The following is a 21,133-nucleotide window of genomic DNA, read 5'->3' as shown; positions in this document are numbered from 1 at the left end:
CCCCGCCCGCGCCCCCCGCCCTGCGCGCCTCCATCCACCGTGCCGCCCCCTTCTCTACTTCCATTCCTGGTTGGGACCAGCGGGCCGTCTGGGCCGTGGGGGAGGCTCCCCGGAGGGCGAGGTCCCTGGGCTCGTGTCCGGAGGACGGCCTCCCCCCCCCACGCTCGGCCCTCAGCCCCCGAGTGGACAGGGGGGGACAGGGTGCAAGGACCCCTAAGCCCCCCAGGACTTGTCACCCCCCCCCCGCACATGGAAAAGGCCAGGGGCACCCCTTAACGCACGTCCCGAGAGGGGAGCACCCCTCCCCTGTCCCTGCTCCTGGCTTTTTTTAGTGTCCCAGCTATTTATTTCCCCGGGAGGAAGGACCGGGGTGGAGTCAGCCCGGGGTCAGTGTCAGACGCTTCCCCCGGGACCCGCGTTTGCACGCCCTCCTGACAGCCCCTCGACTGTCCCCCATTCAACAGACTTACAAACTGAGGCCAGAAAACCAGGTCATCCCGGCTGGCTTCAAACCGCCATCCTCACATCTCAGCCTCCCGAGTAGCTAGGATTCCAGGCGTGAGCCACCGGCAGCACCCCGCTTGTATCTTCCTGTTTTGATGGCAGTTTTTGGACCTGTCCCAGATCCGGCTCTGCCTGCAGTCCCTGCCCCTGCTAGGGTCTCCCCTCAAGGGCCAGCCTCCTGGACTAAGGCAGACAATGTGCCCTAGCCAGGCCCCTTAGGCCTTTTCATCCCATTCAAAGTCCTGCCCAGCCTCCACCCCCTATGGCCTCAATTCTTTAATTCTTTTCAGAATTTCCCCTTTCCCAGTGGTCAGGGGCCAGCCGTGCCCCTGCTGGGGTAGCAAAAGTAGGTGACCCCGGGGCAGGCTAGAGGATGGGAGTGGCTCAGAGGCATCAGAGACCAGAAGAGCAGTTGTTCCAGGCAGGGATGGACCTGTGACAAATGTCACAACCACCACCTACTGTGCACTGACCACGGCTGGGCTTGGATTGAGCACTTTTCCTTCATCTGTCGCCACTGAAGCCATGGTTTTGATGATCCTGGTTTTACAGAGGAAGAAGCCACGGCTCTGAGGGGGAATATGAGCTTCCTGAGCCAGGGGTGTGAGTCCCCAGGATCTCGGGTGCTAAGAGGACCAAGATTAGGAACTTGAACTTGCCAGAGCCAGACTCAGGATGTTGGTGGAGAAAAGCTTCCAGCCCAGACTCCTCTCCAGCTGTGCCAAGGCAGGACTTTCTAGCCTGTACTACTCATCGCCAGGATGGGATAAGATTCTAGCAGAGGGCCCGTGGCCAATGCGCATGCCCCAAATCCTAGCTACTCAGGAAGCTGAGATATGAGGATTGAAATTCAAAGCCGGTCCAGGCAGGAAAGTTCACAAGTCTCTTGTTTCCAATTAAGCAGGAAAAAGCCAAAAGTGGAGCTATGGCGCAAGTGTTAGAATGCCAGCCTTGAGTGAAAAAGCTAAGGAACAGTGCCACCTCCATCTGTTAACAGAAGGCTGGCACAGTAGCTCTGTGGGCAGTGGTGTTGCTCCCATATTACAGATAAAGAAACTGAGGCTGAGAGGAAGGTATGTATCACGGTGGTGCAGGAGAGTCAGTTTGCCATCCCAGAGTCCTTTGCTCCCCAGTGGTGAGGATGCAGAGAGCTTGTCATCTTGAGAGGGGGTTGGGGAAGTTTGCCAGTTGGGAGTTTGGCGACCCGGCTTTGAACAGGAAGAGGTTTTCTTTCTGCCTGTCCCTTGCCTTGAAACATTTCATTGCATGGCCATGAGCCTGTTTTCTTCTTTTTCCCCCTTCAGTCTATCCTTCCCCATGGCACTAGCAAAGAGCTACTACCGACAGGGGAGTCCGCCATCACCCACATGAGTAGAGTGGAGACCTAAGCAGGAGGCATCTGTGGCCTGGTCCCGGCATCTTGGAGACAGCAAGGGGGTGCCCATGCCCCATCAGCCCTCCCTCCACCCCCAGCCAGGCGCCCCAGGAGTCCCTTGGCAGCCAAGGGACTAAAGGCAGGCTTTGTGCATGGGCAGGGGGAAGCCCGGGAAGACATCCAAGGGGCCGCCCCCAGCCCCAGGAATGTGGCGAGACCAAGACCCTGGAATCGGGGTGCCCAGGGGCTGTGCAGAGTGGCTTTGGTTCATCATAGCCCCCCCTCCCCAACCCACCAACCCTCCTCATCCCTGATGCTGCTGCTTGGTCCCTTCAGGGCCCCTCCCAGCTTGAATCCCTGTTGGTTTTGAACCACTCATCTCAACCCTTTGGCTCCGGAGTTGGAGCCAGCACCATCATTGTCACCGGGATGCTGGCGCAGGACAACCTCCCGGGGACCTGGCTGTCTTTGGGAAAACAGACACCATGGCATCAGCCTAACCCCTCTCCACCAGCTCTCGGAGCCTCAGTTTCCCCCCTCTAAAATGCAGTGCCTGGCCTGTCAATCTATCCTCAAAATGAGGTGCGCACCTTGTAGGTGTCGTGTCTTTGGGCCCCACGGAGGCCCCTGGGCCACACTGCCAGGTACGTCATGGAAGTCAAGAGACAAGAAGGAAGCAGAGCATCGGCGTTTAGTGGGTCTATGGCACAAGTGGCAGAGCACTTTTCCTTGAGTGGAAAAACTAAGCAAGAGCACAAGGCCCTGAGTTCAAGCCCCGGTACTGGCATAGAGCAAAAGCACAATGCTGGCATAGAATCATGCTGTTCTCCCCATGTGCAGGTGGCCACGGTGAGGTCAGAGGGGTCAGAGCCTGGTCCAAGGTCACGGCGGGGTGGGGGTGGGGGACAGTAAGAAGACAGCAGGGCAGGACTGGAGCTGGGCCTCAGTATGGAGTTCTGGCTCTCGTCACCCTGCCCCCACCCGCCTGTCTCCGTTCTTTCCTCTCCTTTTCATAACGGCCCTTGGCCCCAGGCCCGCTTGGCTGCCTCCTGCAATTAGCCCCTATCACTGTTCCGGATCGCAGCCCTGGGCCCTGTGGAGACAAAGTCCCCTGGGCCCCTCTCAGCAGGGAGTGGAGGGTGGGGGGGGTAATCAGAAGGGGGTGGCCAGTGCCAGGCTGAGCTGGTCTGGCCTGTTTTCTCCCCTCCCAGGGCCCTCTGGGGGCCCTGGAAGTACTGAGTGGGCAGAGCGGCAGGCCCAGGAGAGATGCTGTCTCCTCCCACCTGCCCCCCCTCCCCCAGCCTCACCTGGCTCTCAGAGATCACTGTTGACCACACCCCAGGAAAGGAAGCCCCCAGGATCCATGGGATGGAGCAGGGTGTCCAGTGTTCCCTCTATTTCTGGGACCCTTTCTGTCTTGTTCCTCCTGCCTAGAGTCATTGTTCTTCATCATTCAGTCATTCAGCAAACATCACCAAGTGCCTTCCAGCTGATTTCAGGATGGGGGAGTGGAGGGGAGTTGGGGGGGAGGTCCTTGCACGCAGGGCCTGGGCACTGTCCCTTGGCTTTTCCACTCAAGGCTGACACTCTGCTTCTTGAGCCACAGCTCCACTTCTGGCTTTTTGGTGGTACATTGGAGTCTCATGGACTTTCCTGCCCAGACTGGCTTTGAACCATGATCCTCAAATCTCACCCTCCTGAGAAGCTAGGATTACAGGTGTGAGCCACTAGTGCCTAGCCAGGGTGATTTTAATGAAGGAGAGAAAAAAAAAGTTTTCTCTAGCTCCTGCTGGTTTAAAAAAAAAAGGGGGGACTGGGAAGGTGGCTCAGTGGTAGAGCACTTACTTTGCATGCTCAAGGCCCTGGGTTCGATTCCTTAGCACCACATAAGCAAAAAGAAAAAAGCCGGAATGGCTCAAGTGGTAGAGCGCTAGCTTTGAGCTGAAGAGCTGAGGGACAGCGCCCAGGCCCAGAGTTCAGGCCCCATGACCGGACCCAAAAAAAAAAAAAAAAAAGACAGCTTGGACGTTTGCAGACAGGCATCTATTCCCTAGCCTAACTGGGTCCTGGGCATCACATGGAGGGGGTGGTCTGTGCACACCTGTGTGTATGCATGCAGGAGGGCAGTTATCACAGCCCCGCTGGGCCTGCCTCTGCAGTCGGTGCACGTGAAGTGTGTGTGCATGTGAGCACATGGATGTGAGCGCACACAGAAATGGCAGCCGCAGCCTGTATCCATGGGGGACAGCGTGTGTGAGAATGAAGGTGAGCATGGCTGGGCTTTTTTGTAGCGACGCTGTGGAATGCCTGTCCTGCGTGCATGAGTCTGTGCTTGTGCCATTGTGCATGTGCACACAGCACAGGTGTGTTCATGCACGGCAGATGTGCTTCCATGTGGGCACACGCACGGCTGTGCTCCGGCGTGTGTGCTCAGCCCTGTAGGCCTGCGTGTACATGTGTGTGTGTGTCTGTGTGCACCCTCACCCTGGCATGAAGCATTTATTCTGCCCCTCCTGTATCTCATCCAGGGGTTCTACTTCCCAGTACTCTGGTTGTTCCTTCCTCTGGAACCCTCAGCCAGCCTGGGCTGTGGGGAGCTTGAACACCAAGTTGTTTGCATTTCTTTCCCACCTCCAGACAAAACTCCAAGGGCTCAGAAGCACAACTTTATGGACTTGAGGCTCTATGGAGTGGGAACTTTCTTCTTTCTTCTTTTTTGGGTAGTACTGGGGTTTGAACTCAGAGCCTTATTACACTTGCTAGGCAGGTGCTCTACTTCTGAGCCATACCTCTAGTCCCTGTTTTTGCTAGGTTATTTCGAGATAGGGTCTTGCTCTTTTGCCCAAGCTGCATCACCATCTGGTGATCCTCCTACTTTCTGCCTTCTGGTAGTAGCTGGGATGGTAGGTGTATACCACCGTGCCAGCGTCTTTTTCTTTTGGAGATAGGGTCTCACTCTTTCCCTGCGTGGTCTCAAGCTTCTGGGCTCAAGCGATCCTTCTGCCTCAGCTTCCCTGGTTGTTGGGACTACCACTGCACCTGGCTCGGAAATGTCATCAAATGACATGATTAACACAAAACACAAATGGACATGATTATTTCCAAAGTAGGGTCTCACTTTATGCTCGGACCAGCCTGGGCTGCGATCGTCCGGTTTGTGCTTCCCCATGTCACTGGGGATGACGGTGTGCACTCAGCTATCGCTCTGCCCCATTGCTGAGATGAAGGCCCATGCACGTCACATATTGAGCACTTACTGTATGCTGAAAATATACACATGGATCTCAGATGGTGAGCCAGCTGAGGCTCTGGGACAATTGCTTATATGGCTGAACTGGCGCATGAAAGAGCCATATTCGAACCAGGAATGGAGGTGGCCCTGCCTGGCCTTAGATTCTATCCAGAGGCCTCAGCTCCTGTGTCCTCCTTGGGCTTGTGAGCCACGGCCTATGGCTCTGTGAAGGTCTCAGCCTGGGAACCTGCTGACCTTGGGCTCAAGACCACAAGGGGGGGATGCCTGCGGGGGGTGGGGGGCCCAGGCTGAGGAAGGTCACCTGACACCAGGCCTCCTTTCGCAGCCCCAGCAAAGAGCCCTGAGCTCATGACCCCCCGGCAGGGCTGAGGGCTGCTGAACACCTGGAATGTTGCAGCCACCATGGACGCACCCGCCCCCACTTCAGTCCAGCGCCCCATTGTCCCACCCCTACGCGGCTCACAGGAAAGAAAGCCCTGGACTGGGAGCAGCGTCATGGGATCCTGGGGAAGTCCCACTAGGATCCAACCACACGAGGAAGAGAAGGGGGAGGGAGCTGGCAGAAGGGATAATTCCACATGGCCCATGAAGCTGCCGGAGTGTATGGCTGTGCCCAGGGCGCAGGTGTCGGGGGCTTCCTGCGATAGCACTGGAATGCAGCAACACTGGGAGCTGCCTAAATAGCCAGAAACCCACCAGACGGAGAGTCAGGCCCTGGATCAGAACCTAAGGTCTGTGGGCATGCAACCCAGGGATGGCTGTCATGTCTGGATAAGGAGGAACAGAATGGGTGTATGTCTGTTAAAATAGAGCCCGAACCGGGCAGCTCATAGCTGTAAATCCTAGCTACTCGGAAAGCTGAGATTTAAGGATTAGAGTTCAAAAGCCAGCCCCAACAGGAAAGTTTATGAGGATCTTATCTTCAATAAATGACTCACCAATAGCCTGAAGTAGAGCTGTGGCTCAAGCGGTACAGTGCTGGTCTTGCAAAAGAGCTCAATGACATTGCCGTGGCCCTGAGCTCAAGCCCCAAGATTGGCATAGAAAATTAAAAAAAGAAAATAGAGGGGCTGGGAAGATGGCTCAGTGGTAGAGCTCTTGCCTTGCATGCATGAGGCCCTGGGTTTGATTCCTCAGCACCACATAAGCAGAGAAAAAAAAAAAAAAAAGCCGGCAGTGGCACTGTAGCTCAAGTGGTAGAGTGCTAGCCTTGAGCTGAAGAGCTGTAGGACAGCGCCCAGGCCCAGCGTTCAGGCCCCATGACCAGACCCCCCAAAAAAGAAAATAGAGCCAGAGAACTGTTCCTGTTTCTGTGTATGTATATAAGTAGTCGTGCATAAAATCGGGGTGGGGGTGGGGAGATTGTACTTTCAGGACGGGTATGGTGGGTCACATCTGTAATCCCAATTATTTGAGAGGCAGAGATAGGAGGATCCCCATCTGAAGGTAACCTGGGCAAAAGCGTGAGACCCTATCGGATAACAAATTCAAAACAGAAGGGCTAGGGACACAGCTTAAGTGGCAGAGCACCTGCCTAGCAAGCAGGAGGCCTTGCGTTCAACGTTGATCAAACTGGCTCTCTGTAGGTCCAAGAAGGCTGTCTATCTGCTCCACCCAGCTCAACCTCTGGAGCTGCTGTTTGTCACACTCACTGCATGCTGGGCGCTACACCCAGGCCTTTAACATCTGTTCATTTCCTTCCTCCCTCACACTCTTGTGTGAGGCCTGACCAGGGCCCCAGGGTGGGTGGCCAGTCATAGTTATAACCACTCCCTCTGACCCCAAGGGTCTCTGGCAGCCTCCAGTAGGACCACACCCTTGAGTTGTAGGCGGGACTGCTCAGACCCCACTGGAACCTAAAGGACTCAGAGCTCAGGAGTCTCTGTCCAGAGGCTTGAGGCTCTTGGAGAGGGCACAGACCTCCTCACCCACCCTCCTGGAGTCTTGGGCACCTGACACCTCACATTCTACTCTTTGGGTCTTTTTTCAGGAACTGGTGCTCCTACGTGGTGACCCGTACTGTCTCATGCCACGTACAAAATGGCACCTACCTTCAGCGAGTGCTGCAGAACTGCCCCTGGCCCATGAGCTGCCCGGGGAGTAGGTAAGTGGTGGAGAGACAGTGCCCAGCACGGGCAAAGGCCTGGAGATGGGACGGCGTGCGGGAGAAGGCTGAGACCCCAGGGTGGTCAGTGCAGAGGGAACGTTGTGTGGTGAGGGATCACCCCATCCTTGTGTTCCTCCTCTGCTGGGGACAGATATGCCCGGCCTGCTGGGCTTTCCTGTCCACATCTCCTTGGCTGTGGAGGTGCAAAAGGGGTTGACAGATGTGGGAGTTCTTCCAAGAATCCAGAAAGACCCTGAGGGGAGTGGGAGGTGGCCCAGGAGGCTGGCCTTGGCCCCAGGGGTGTCCAGAGCAGTGGACAGGGCGGTGGAAAACCCCATCTGAACCCAGCCACCTGGACGTTTTTGCAGCTACAGAACCGTGGTGCGGCCCACATACAAAGTGATGTACAAGACAGTGACTGCCCGGGAATGGCGGTGCTGCCCTGGGCATTCAGGGGTGACCTGCGAGGAAGGTAAGACAGCCCAGCCCTTGTCTGGGGCCCTGTGACAAGGGTCCAAGTACGTCCCACGCATGCTCAGGGACACTGGATTGCTGCTGAGTCCAGAGACACTGCACACACACCATTCGCATGGCAGCCCAGGGCATAGAGCGGCCAACATGGCGTGGCTCAGACACAGGTGTCTGCCATTTCCCTTGCGGTGACCCTCAGGAGACTCTCAGGGCCCCTGGGAGAATTTCTTACGTGTTGTGTTATTCATGCTTAAAGCCACACCATCCCATGGTCTTTCTTCCAACTTGGTGTATGAGTTAACTTCCAGTCACTGTAACAAGTTACCTGAAATAATCCACTAGTAAAACAAGAAGGTTTGCTTTGTAAGAGCTTCTAGTCTGTGATTGGCTGACCCTATGATAGTGGCTTTGGGCCTGGAGTGAACCTCAGGGCCAGGAGGCAAGAAAGAGGAGGGGAGGGGAGAGGAGGAAAGAAGAGAGGAGGGGAGGGAAGAGGAGGGGAGGGGAGAGAAGGGGAGGGGAGGGGAGGGGAGGGAAGGGGAGGGGAGGGGAGGGAAGGATCAAGGGCTCCCAGTCCCCTTTGAAAACAAGCTGTGGCTCCTGGGCCAGGGACTTAAGGACTCCCGAAGGCCCTGTCTCTTAAAGGCTTCATTAATAATACTGGCTTGAAGGCCAGTTTTTCTTTCTTTTTTTTTTTTTTAAATTGAGATTAGGTGATTATATAAGTTTCACGTATTTCACAGAAAAATACTTAGTAAAAGTCACAAACACATTTTAACCTTCACAAGGCAAATTGTCATTATCATGGTCTATAACGTTTGTGAATTCTATGAGCTCTGACAATATAATTATTTCTTCCACATCAGGTGATGTTTACATTTCTTCTGCTTAGTGTAGGCTGCTCCCTCTTGCCCTCTCATTCCTCCCCTCCCGTCGCTGTCTTTGGGTTGCTTAGTTCATTTTCATCTGCGTCCAGTGCAGCTGATGGGTCCCTCCGTTGTATGTTTTCCCCTTTCCCACTGATTCTGTGTCTGCCTCCTAGCTTTCCTCTGTTGTCACATATATACCTTATATGTGGTCAAGAACATGGAGTCATTTAGCAGTGATACAACAAAATGAGTGGCGATCCTTGGTTTCTCAAGTCCTGTTTGTCCTATCCCCTTGCATTTTGGCTTTAGCATCCACATATCAGGGAGACCATGTCTCTTTGCTTCTGGCTTACCTCACTCAAAATGATGTGCTCTAGTTCTATCTAGTTCCCTGCAAATGGAGGGCCAGTTTTTCACTGTGGGTGCTGTTTGGGGAACACTCAACATGCAAACTCCTGCACCCATCTGGATGTTTCTGCATGACATGGGAACACACACCCCAGAGTGTAGGGCCTTTTCCCCTCAATTTCAGTGAGGACCCTGAGGCTCAGGAAGATGGTAATGCACAGATCCTCTGCGGCAAAGTCAGGATTCGAACCCTGCCTTCCTGGATCCCCCTCCTTGGGGCCTCAGATGTGGAACGTGTCCCAGGCAAAGGGATCCTTTCAGCCATCCACCATGTCCATGTGCAGCTCACATTCTGCCCTGAAGGGCCCGCTCCTTGCTGGCCCTGTCCATCTGTTATGAAGGATATATCTTGGTTCCAACAGTGGGGATGGGTGACAACACACCTCAAGACTCAGGAGGTATGGAGTTAATGGAAGAAATGCTTGAGTTTCAACTCAGAGCTTTGCACTTGCTAGCCAAGTATTTTACCACTTGAGCTATACATCCAGCCCTTTTGGCTTTACTGCTTTTCAAATAGGATCCCATTGGGGCTGGGATGGTGGCTCAGTGGTAGAGTGCTTGCCTTGCATGCCTGAGGCCCTGGGCTTGATTCCTCAGCACCACATAAGCAAAAAGAAAAAAGCCAGAAGTGGCGCTGTGGCTCAAGAGGTAGAGCGCCAGCCTTGAGCTGAAGAGCTGAGGGACAGCGCCCAGGCCCAGAGTTCAGGCCCCAGGACCGGACCAAAAACAAAAACAAATAGGATCCCATACTTTTTGATCAGGGCCAAGCTGGACTGAGATTTTCCTATTTATACCTTTTGAGTAGTGAGGATGGCAGTTGTACCCCGCCAGACTCAACTTACTGGTTGAAACGGGGTCTTGCTTACTTTTTCCCCAAGCTGAACTGAAATTATCTCCCAAGTGGGATTACAGGTGTCAGCCACCACCCTCAGCCTTGAGATTTATATCAGCCTGGTCCATCACAGTGGAGTGACTGAGGCCCAGAGGCAGAGTCCAGAATTCAGAGTCAAGCAATGAGATGGGGCAGAATTCACCAAGAAGTAAGGACAGAAAGTGGGGGGTTCGGGTGTGAGTTGGGATTACCCAGTAGAGCTGGGGAGGGAATGAGTGGCCCAAGGGAGGAGACAGCCCCCCATAAGGGAGGCTAGGAGCCCAGCACAGCGCCCTCTTCCTCCTGTTGAAAAGGAGCCCCATAGAGGAAATGAGGGCAAATCCCAGGCTCAGGCCCTCAAGCTGGCCAGACAAGCAAAGGCCACTGTCTCTGGCTACTCTCCTGAGGGCAGACCTTCCAGGCTGGGGCCCATGGCCCAGGTGAGAACAGAGGACCCGTGGGGAAGCCCTTGAATCTCTCCACAGGAGGTACCCATCCAGGGCTCAGCCAAGATCTGGGGCTTCTGCCCATGGGGAAGCACAGAGTCAGGCCAAGCCCGATGTCTCAGCCCCATCCAGGCCTGGAGATGGGTTATCCAGGCTCCCGGAGGCCTGGGCAGTGGCTCCATCTAGCAGCTGTGCGGCCTCGGGCCCCAGACTCCCCCCTGACCCCCATATTGTATAAGTCATTATGCAAAGAATCCAGGGTTGGGGGACAGCAGTGCAGGCCGGGGTTCCCCACCCCGAGCACCAGCATCTTCGCTATGAAATGAGTCGGTGGTAGAATCCACTCCCCTGCAACGTTGCTGAGCTGTGAGCAGTGCAGGAGTCCATGGTGGGGGGAGGTCCTGCAGGATGACCCCCCCCAAGACAGGAAGGCCCCTCCCCATCCACCAGGGGGGCCAGGGGGAGTGGTGGGGTGTAGAGACATGGCTGGCCCCTCCTCCCCCAGCGGCCGGCTACCCTTGCAGCCTGCTCAATGAGGCCTGACCCCAGAGCCCCAGAGCTGTGTCACCAGAGCAACCAGGGGTGAGCCACGGACGAAGCCAAAGGTCTGGCATGTCAGAACCCAGCCCTGCTCCAGCTGCTCAGCGCCGTGTGACTCAGAGCAACTTCACATCTCTGAGTGCTGTCTTTAGTTGATGGTCACTGAGGATTGAGAAGCTGGCAGCCCTGCCCTGTGCCAGCGGCTCACACCTATCATCCCAGCTACTCAGGAGGCTGAGATCAGAGGATCGTGGTTCAAAGCCAGCCCAGGCAGGAAAGTCCATGAGCTGTGGCTCAGAGTGGTTGAGTGCTGGGCCTTGAACAAAAGAGCTCAGGGACAGTACCCAGGCCCTGAGTTCAAGCCCCACATCCGACAAAAAGAAAAGAAAAGAAGTGGGCAGAGCAGATGTTTCACAAATGTCTCCCTCTCTCTTCTTCCCCACCCTGTGCTGGGAGCAAGGAAAGACTTTGTCGCTCTTGGCTTTAGTTCTCTCCTCTGAAGACTGGGTGTTTACCCTGGGATAATGAGTGAGGATGAGCTAGAATAGACCCCATGTTACACATGGGGGAACGAAGGCTCCAAGACTGGCCCAGGGTCACTCAGCACAAGAGAGCCAGGATGAAGATGCGGCCAGCTGGGGTTGGAGGCTGAGGCACCCACCTGGCCGCCGGCTCGTGGAAACAGTGGTGCTCACTAGAAACAATGGATGAGAAAGAGCCAAAGCCAGGATGTACCGAGTGGGTGGGGTAGGCCAGGGGCGGGGCCTGGTGGGCACATTGCCAGGGCCACAGCAGGAAGGCAGCCAGAACCTAACAGTCTTCCCTGGGCCTGCCTGGGTCTGATCCCTCACCCCAAATGGCCCAAGCAGGTAGGTTCTGCTATGACTACCCCTAAGCCCCTTCCCTGCCTCTGGGGCTCTCTGTAGACAGATCTCTTACCTCATCTATTGTCTAGATTATATATAAAGGGGGAGGGGCGGACTCAGAGAGGGCACAGGGCTTATGCAAAGGCACACAGCACTCAAGCATGTGGTCAGGTTCTCCCCAGAGTTCTGACCTGAGGTCTGGAGCACAGCCAGACTGGGCCCTGCCTGCAGTGACAATGACAAAGGAAGCTGCCGCGGCCCTCTGAGCACAGGGTTCAAAAGCAGGAGAGACACAGGGGAGGGGAAAGCCCAGCTAGGCCAGGCAGGAGCTGCCTCTAGCCTGGGGGGGGGGTTGTCTTTGCACCCTCCTGCAGCGCTGCCTGAGATGTCACCAGGAGTGTGTTCAGATAGTGTGGGGTGCCCCAAGGCTGGTGGAAGCCAGCACCCCCAGGTGGAAAGAGAGCAAGGCTAGGGGCTCTCTGTCCTCTGGACCCCCCCTGGAACCCGGCTGCCCAGCCTCCCCTCTTGTCTTGTCTTGCATACCTGTCTGTGTCCCAATCGGGCCACACAGCACAAAAGCCTCAGAGTGATTGCCCCCTTCCTGGGCCCTGGGCCTCCCAGGCCTGGGGGCTGGGCACCCCCGAGTGCATCTGGAGCCAGGTGCAGGCAGAGCCAGGCCTGTGCATGGCTTTATAGGTTCAGATCCCGAGGCCTAGACACGGTGCCAGTCGGTCTGCTTCCACCTCCTACCCCGACCTGCTCCTCCTCCTATCTGGGAGGCTCCCCACTGTCCCTCCACACCCCACCTTCCCCGCCATCCTCCACCTCTGCCCACCCTGGCCTTCTGCCCACCCTGGCAGTGGCTGTCCCCTCTGCCCACGACCTTCCCAGTACTCCCCCTTGGCTAAGCTGGCCCCAACCTGCCCTTACTACTTGCAGCTTGTGTGCCTGGCACAGGCCTGGCAAGATGTGGGTGTGTAAGAATCGGATGGAAATTTCCCTCACCCCCAAGAAAGGCCCAGGCCAGATATAGGCCAGCCTTCCTACCCAGAGGCCTCCTGGCCAGGTTGGGAGGTTCTGGAGCTCTCAGCCTCAGCTCTGACCCTGGCCTGCCTGGCTCAGGCCACCAGCTGGCCATCTACAAATATTTACATTTTCCTAGTCACTTCCCACGGGACTGGGACCTGGCCCAGCTGTGCAGCCTGTGCCCCTGGGGCCTGAGATCTCTGAGCAGCCAAAGCCTTGGGGTGGTGGCTGTGATGAGGAGGTCCTGCTTCGGGGCTGAAGCTCAGGGATCCCCAACATTCTTGCACCTCCATTCTTGGTTTGGGGAAGTCTTGCTATATGGCCTCTCTCCTTAGGCCTGGGTTCTCAGTGGCTGTGGGCTGTCAGGGTCACGAGAAGGGACACACATGGGGCACTGGGTACAAGAAAGGGGGCTGCTTTTGCCTCTTGCCAGGAGGAGGAGCAAGGTAGGGAGTGTAGGGGGGGGGGACTTTGGTACTGGTGGGTGCCTTGTCCTAACCGGGAAGGCTTCCTGGAGTCAGTGGCCTGGGAGCCACAGATGTAGGAACTGGGGACAGAATGGTACCCATGAACACTGGGGTGGTAGGTGACCTCCCAGATGGTGGGAAATAAAGTTGGGGCTGGGGCCCTGGGACTCACATGCAGGGTCCTCTTGAGATAGAATGATAGGTTGGACTTGACTTCAGGAAGGACTGGGCTTTGGTGAGCCCATTGGGGCTGTGGCAGTGTCCCTGGACAAAAACCAGTTTCAGAAGGGAGGTTGATACTTCCTGATTTGTGTGCCAGTGCTGGGACTTGAACTCAGGGCTTGCGCACTGTTCCTGAGTGTTTTTTGTTTGTTTGTTTGTTTTGTTTTGTTGGTCGTGGGGCTTGAACTCTGGGCCTGGCACTGGTCCTCAGCTCTTCAGCTGAAGGCGAGCGCTCTACCACTTGAGTCACAGCACCACTTCCAGTTTTCTGGTAGTTCACTGGAGATAAGAGTCTCATGGACTTTCCTGCCCAGGCTGGCTTTGAACCATGATCCTCAGATCTCAGCCTCCTGAGTAGCTAGGGTTACAGGCGTGAACCACCAGTGCCCGGCTTCCCTGAGGTTTTTACTAGCACTCTTATCACTTGAGCTGCAGCGCCATTTCTGGTTGTTTTGTTATGTTGTGTTGTGTTGTGTTTCGTTTGTTTGTGCTGGTCGTGGGGCTTGAACTCAGGGTCTAGATGCTGCCTCTCAGCTTCTTCACTCAAGGCTGGTGTTCTACCACTTGAGCCACAGGTCTGCTTTTTGTTTTGTGGGGGGGGGGGATGCGTGGGCATGCGCCAGTCCTGGGGCTTGAACTCAGGCTCTGGGTGCTGCCCCTAATATCTTTCTCCCTCAAGGCTATTGCTCTAACACTTGAGCCACAGCTGCACTTCTGGCATTTTGATGGAAAACTGAAGATAAGAGTCTCACAGACTTAGGCTGGGAAGGTAACTCGGTGGTAGAGTGCTTGCCTTGCATGCATGAAGCCCTAGGTTCGATTCCTCAGCACCACATAAGCAGAAAAAGCTGGAAGTGGCACTGTAGCTCAAGTGGTAGAGCGCTAGCCTTGAGCTGAAATGCCGAGGCCCAGAGTTCACGCCCCATGACTGACCAAAACAAAACAAAACAAAACAAAAGTCTCACAGACTTTTCTGCCTGGGCTGGCTTCAAACCACAACTCTCAGATCTCAGCCTCCTAAGTAGCTAGGATTACAGGTGTGAGCCACCTGTGCCGGGCTCAGTTTCCTAATTCTTTAAAGTTCTTTCCTTTTGCTTCCCTTTTTTCCTATGCTTCTTTCTTCTCCTTTCTTCTCTTTTCACATGTGTGGTGGGGGGGAGGGTGGACACTGGGATTTGAACTCAGGGTTTTATGCTTGCCAGAGCAAGCTGTACCACTTGAAATACATACATACAAACCCAGCCCTTTTTGTTTTTCTTAGTTTTTCAATACTGTCTTGCTTTTGCCCAGGCTAGACTGGACTGTGAATCTCCTGCTTGCGCTTTCTAGGTAGCTAGGATGACAGGCACTTACCACCACACCTACCTTTTTATTGGTTGACATGGGGGTGGAGTGTTTCTGGTGGGCTTTTTGCTTGGTCTGGCCTTGAAGAGCAATCCTCTAGATTCTACCTCCTAGATAGTTGGGATTACAGGCATGAGTCCCTAGCACCTAACCCTAAGCATTCTTTTCTGATCGGGCTGTGTTTCTGTTCATTCTTCTAGTTCTTCATGATTCCTGGAGAAATGTCTAGAAACAAATTAGTTGGAAAAGCAATTCAAGCCAGGAATCCATTGATGAATAACTCAGAACTACTCTTTTTTTTTTCTTTGTCTTTTCTTTTTTGGTACTGAGGATCAAACCCAGGACGTTGCACTTGCTAAGCAAGTGCATTACCACTGAGCTACATCCCAGCCCTTAGGAATACCATGGACTGGCATTAGACATCTGTGTTCATTGTTGGGGCACTTGGAGTCTGATGTATGCACTATTGGTGTGTGTGTGTGTGTGTGTGTGTGTGTGTGTGGCAGAGAGAGAGACAGACACAGAGAGAGAGACAGAGAGAGAGGGGGGAGAGGAAAAGAGAGGAGAGAGGGAGCGAGAGAGGGATGCTAGGGCTCAAACCCAGGGCCTGTTGCATGCTGGGTAAGCAGTGTGTCACTCAGCTGCATCCCAGCTCCAGTTGCACATTTTCTTTTTTCTTTTTTTTTTTTTTGGTTAGTCGTGGGGCCTGAACTGTGGGCCTTGGCGTTGTCCCTCAGCTCTTCAGCTCAAGGCGAGCGCTCTACCACTTGAGCCACAGCGCCACTTCCGGCTTTTTGCTTTTTGCTTATGTGGTGCTGAGGAATCAAACCCAGGGCATCATGCATGCAAGGCAAGCGCTCTACCACTGAGCCACCTTCTCAGCCCCTTCTTTTTTTTTTTTTCTTTCCTTTTTGTCAGTCCTGGGGCTTGAACTCAGGACCTGAGCACTGTCCCTGACCATTTATGCTCAAGGCTAGTGCTGCAACATTTTGAGCCATAGCGCCACTTCCAGTTTTCGGATGACTTATTGGAGATAAGATTCTCATGGCAGGAAGTGGTACTGTGGTTCAGACGATAGAGCACTTACCTTGAGCTGAAGAGCTCAGGGACAGCGTCCTGGCCCAGAGTTCAAGTCCCATGACCAAAAAAAAATTCTCATGGTAGCTGGACACTGGTGGCTCCTGCCTGTAATCCTAGCTACTTAGGAGGCTGAGATCTGAGGATCATGGTTGAAAGCCAACCTGGGCAAAAAAGTCCATGAGAATCTTATCTCCAATTAACCAACAGAAAACTGGAAGTGGCACTGTGGCTGAAGTGGTAGAGCACTTGACTTGAGCTGAAGAGCACAGGGACAACACCCAGGCCCAGAGTTCAAGCCCCACCATGACCAACAACAGAAAGAAAGAAAGAAAGAGTCACATGGACTTTCCTGCCCAGGATGGCTTGGAACTGTGCCAGATCTCAGCCTCCTAAGTAGCTGAGATTACAGGTGTGAGCCACTGGCGCCCACCTCTGTATGCATTTTCTTTAGGGTGCCTGCTTGAAATTTATTTCCAGCCCGTGATTTACATATTCACCAACCAAAGTTTTGTTGAGGCCCTTGAGGCCCTACTGGACACTTTTTTGATCAGGTACAACGTGGGACTATGTTCTAGCCTGGGGAAGGCAGGTGGCAGTCAGCTGAGAAACTGGTCCAGTTATTCCATGTCTGAGGGTAGAAAATGCTATGGAAAAAGAAGAAAATATTAGAATAGGAGAATCAGAGTTACATCACACAGAAGCCAGGTGCTGCTGGCTCACACCTGTCATCCTAGCCACTCAGGAAGCTGAGATCTGAGGATCACAGTTCAAAGCCATGCCCGGGTAGGAAAGTCTGTGAGACTCTTATCTCCAATTAACCAGCAAAAATCCAGAAGTGGTGCTATGGCTCAGGTGGTAGAGCACCAGCCTTGAGTGAAAAATCTCAAGGACATGGGCTAGGAATGTGGTTTAGTAGTGGAGTGCTTGCCTAACATGCATGAAGCCCTAGGTTCAATTCTTCAGTACCATATAAACAGAAGAAGCTGGAAGTGGCGCTGTGGCTCAAGTGGTAGAGTGCTAACCTTGAGCACAAAGAAACTCAGAGACAGTGCCCAGGACCTGAGTTCAAGCCCCAATACCATATCACATGCACATGCACATGCACACACACACACACACACACACAAGAACAAAGGATAATTAAAAACATAGATCTCTATACAGCACATGACTGTAATGATGTGCATATGTAGGAAGATGAGGGGGAAGGAGAGAAGGAAAAAGAGGGAGGGTGAATAACTCTGAAATACCCTGTGTCTGCATGTGCCTAAGGAACCTCAGTAAAAGCTGCTGATCAGTAGGGGATGCTGAGGGTGGGGAGGAGAAAAAAACTAAGCAAGAACAGAGGGCCCTGAGTTCAAGCCCTACACAAAAGACTTCACAGCCCAAAGGCCTGGGGGCATGACTCAGGTGCTAGAGTACTTGCCTGGCATGAACAAGGCTTCAGTACTGAGAATTCTCTACCCCGTGGGATTGCACTCAGCTCTTTAAAGCTCCAGCATACATGGCTCATGGTGACATCTCCCTTGCCAGAATACCCCTGTTCCTGTCCTGAGTGGCAAGTTGCAGCCCCCTGTGGCCGCTAGGCATGCTCGGCCTGGGGCTTGTGTGCTAGGGAGACAGCTGTGCCTGAGTGAAAGGCTTGTGGTGGGACCTGGCGCAGGGCCGGCAGCCTCCCTGCTGGGGGTTGGCCAGTGGGACCCGTCTGGTTTGAGTTCCAGGCGCCTCTCATTCCATGTCTCAACCCACAGCCCAAGTCCAAGCTGCCAGGCCTGCGCCTTATTTGGGTCTTGTCTCCCCCTCCCTGCACCCCCCAAGACAACAGTTGTGGCCTTAAAAGGCAGGCCTGGGGAAGGGGGGAAGAGGGGAGCAGTTGCCACTGCTGGCTTGAGAACCCCTCCAGCTGGAGTCCCCACTCCTGGCTTGGCTGCTCCAGTCCTTTCTCCAGCTGTATGGAAAACCAGGCTTTCTAAGCCAGACCAGCCAGGGCACAGCGCCCCTCGCCAGGGCACGCAGGGGTGGGCTCCTGGAACAGAGGCTGGCCTCCTGCCTTTCATTTAAAACCAGTTGGTTCTACTCTAGTCTCCTCTTAACAAGTCGGGCAGGGAGAGTTTACGTGGTAGGGTCATGGGCTCCTTTATTGAGCACCTACTATGAAGCCAGCCCTGTGTGCACATAGTAACTCCTTTGCACACATCGCCGTTTTCAGGCCTTCAGCCTGGGAGGGACAGAGGCAGGTCCAGTGAGGATGGCACCCTGATCATCAACCAATAGGGCCAGAGCCTGTCGGGTGACACTCCGCTGTTAACTTGCCTCTCTGGCTGGAATTAGTGGGCAAGCCCCCAGCCTCTTCTATGCCCCCACCCCCTTGCCAGCTCCTATAGCCAACCAGCCAGGTGTTCTGTCTTATTTCAGCTCAGCCCTGGTCCTGTGTGACCCAGATTTTGCCCTATATCCTATGCCCTGTCCCCCTACACCAAGAAGAGAAGAGTGTTCATTTCTGAGGCCACATGGCAGGCAGGGCTGTCTGACCAGGCAGAGAGGACCCCAGTCAGCAGAGACCTTACCCTCCCCTCCCCTCATCTCCCTGTTGCAGGTTCCTCGGGCCTTGTGGAGCCTGTGTGGCCGGGCAGCACCATGCGGCGGATGGCCCTTCGGCCTATGTCCTTCTCAGGTGGGTTCTGGGGCAGCTTCTTGGGGGATCCTGGGCCAAGGAAGACCTGGAAGAGAACCAAATTTTAGGGTGTCTATTATTCTAAAGCCATCAGGTCCTGCCAGGATCTTAGTAGGATCCCACCGTTACACAGAACCTTAGGCTGGAAAGAGTTCCCAAGGAGAGAGGAAGGTCTCCAGAGAGGCCTCTGACCTGGACAAGGTGCCCTGAAGGCCAGGACTCCTGGATTCCTGCAGATACTAAGTCCAAGCCCCATCCCCCGCGCCTGTTTGCCCTTATCAGAGATGCGTTTTCTAGTCTTGTGCAGTGTGTGAGGCTGGAGCCAGGCATCACCAGCTCATTCAAACCTTGCAGCCACACACCCTATACCTCCCTGAGAGACCTCTTTGACCCCATGTCCTGTCCTGCCTGGAGGGGGCAGCACTGGGCCAGGAAGACCAGCTTGTAAAGGCTCGCGAATGGTCTAAGCTACTGGGAATGACTTTGGTGGTAGCCAGAGAAACTTGACAGTGAGCTGGCAAGAGGGTGGCACCTCCAAGGCCAGCCCCCGTCTGTGGTGTGTTGGTCTCTAAAACCGCCAGGCCCACACCTCAGCCCCACATCATCCTGCTGAAACAATGGGATTTCTAGCAATGGCTTCTGGGAAAGGAAGTCCTTTTGGACACCCAGCTGCCAGAATTCGGGCCCCATGTGGTGCTCTGTCCTTCAGTGCTTCTATAGCCTGTCCCTCATGCTGAGCTTCCTTTTGGGCTGGGGTCACCAGGGGTCTGCCTCATCCCTGCACCCCTGTCCTGGGGGCCGCGGACTCAGAGGGGGGGGGATCCCGGGGCCCCTGGCCCACAGCCAACAGCCTCCTCCTCTCTGCAGGTTGCCTCAACTGTAGCAAAGTATCCGAGCTGACAGAGCGGCTGAAGGCCCTGGAGGCCAAGGTGGGTAGGCAGCTCCCCCTGCCCTCCCACACCCCTTCCCACATCCCTGTACTTGTCTCTCTTCCCTAGACCACAGTGCAGATGTGAGTTCGTATCCTGGGCAGTGGAGGGATGGAGCTGTGAGTCCCGGGCAGGCAGGCTCCTGACTCTGCTTGGTCCCCGTCCAGCCATTCATACTGTCCTCCAGTGCCCTCCCAGGAAGTGGGCTTTTCCTCCAGGAAGTCTTGAAGCTCCCTCCTGTGGCTCTTCCCAACCAGATAAGCACGATCTCCCTAGCTCACTGTAGACCCTTCCTTGCTCTGTCATCTCCTTCCTTAATCCCAACCCCCATGATACCATTGTCCATTTTAGGAAGCAAAAAGTCTATCGTACATCTCATATATATATTTTTTTTTCTTTTGTTAGTATTGGGAGTTGAACTCATGATCTTGCACTTGCTAGGCAGGTGTTCTACCACCTGAATCACGCTCTCAATCCTTTTCACTTTTAGTTTGTTTAAGGGGGAATAGGGTTTTGTGTCTTTGTCCCAGCTAGCCTTGGACTGATATCCTTCTATCTCTACCTCTTGAGTAGCTGGAATTATAGATGCAAGCCACTCCACCTAGCCTTTAAAAGAATTAAGTGGTGGCTCATGCTTGTGAGCTACTCAAGATGCCAAGATCTGAGGATTGAGGTTCAAAGCCAGCCCAGGCAGAAAAGTCTGGGAGACTCTTATCTCCAATTAACCACCAAAAGACAGAAGTGGAGCTGTGTTTCAAGTACTAGAGCGCTAGCCTTGATCAAAAAAAGCCCACAAACAGCACCCAGGCTCCGAGTTCAATCCCTAGGACCAACCCCCACACATACACACACCCCAAAATAAGAGAATCTTTTGGTGGTGGTAGTGGTGGTGGTCGTGGTGGTATATGATTTTAACTCTGGGCCTGAGTGTTGTCCCTGAGCTCTTCAACTCAAGGCCAAAATTCATTCTACCACTTGAGCCACTGTGTTACTTCCGGTTTTCTGGAGGTTAATTGAAGATAAGACTCTCACTGACTTTCCTTGCCTAGGCAGGCTTTGAATTGTGATTCTCAGATCTCAGCATCCTGAGTAGCTAGGATTACAGGTGTGAGCCACCTGTGTTCGCAAGATAAGATTGTTATCTCCAATTAACCACCAGAAAACAAAGTGGCTATGGCTCAAAGTGGTAGCATGCTAGCCTTGAGCAAAAGAGCTCAGGGACATGGCCCAGGCCCTGAGTTTAAGTCTCATGACCCACCATCACCAACAATAACAACAAAGATTCTAAATGTAGAAACAAGAAAACTGTAAGAATGTGGGGAATTTGCCAGAAAACTAGCTGCAGCAGCCAGTTGTGAATGGGCCACTGCCCTGCTTTCCTTTTTGAGATGAAATCTTGCTCTGTTGCCCAGGCTAGTAACTCCTGGACTCAAGAAATCCTCCTTGGAAGTGGTGCTATGGCTTAAGCGATAGAGTGCTTGCCTTGAGCTGAAGAGCTAAGGGACAGTACCCAAGCCCAGAGTTCAAGCACCCCCCTCCAAAAAAAAATTGTGGAGGCCAGGGGGCTGGGAAGGTGGCTCAGTGGTAGAGCGCTTACCTTGCATGCATGAGGCCCTGGGTTCGATTCCTCAGCACCACATAAGAAAAAAGAAAAAAGCCGGAAGTGGCGCTGTGGCTCAAG

The 21,133-nt window shown here is 54.1% G+C and overlaps 1 protein-coding gene across 1 annotated transcript in view; it reads left to right on the top strand.

The window, feature by feature from the left end:
• LOC105984168 overlaps nt 1-21,133 on the top strand; it is a 94,110-nt gene that overhangs the window by 67,730 nt on the left and 5,247 nt on the right. The window contains exons 11-15 of the mRNA XM_013014270.1: nt 1,552-1,639; nt 7,123-7,236; nt 7,608-7,711; nt 18,446-18,523; nt 19,391-19,452. Coding sequence (XP_012869724.1) covers nt 1,552-1,639; nt 7,123-7,236; nt 7,608-7,711; nt 18,446-18,523; nt 19,391-19,452 — 446 coding nt within the window. The remainder of the gene's footprint in view (nt 1-1,551; nt 1,640-7,122; nt 7,237-7,607; nt 7,712-18,445; nt 18,524-19,390; nt 19,453-21,133) is intronic.

Source organism: Dipodomys ordii, unplaced genomic scaffold, assembly GCF_000151885.1.
Source record: "Dipodomys ordii isolate 6190 unplaced genomic scaffold, Dord_2.0 Scaffold23, whole genome shotgun sequence".
In the NCBI taxonomy this organism is placed as follows: domain Eukaryota; kingdom Metazoa; phylum Chordata; class Mammalia; order Rodentia; family Heteromyidae; genus Dipodomys; species Dipodomys ordii.
Note: the sequence above shows the minus strand (reverse complement) of the source record. Positions and strands in the feature narration are given on the sequence as shown.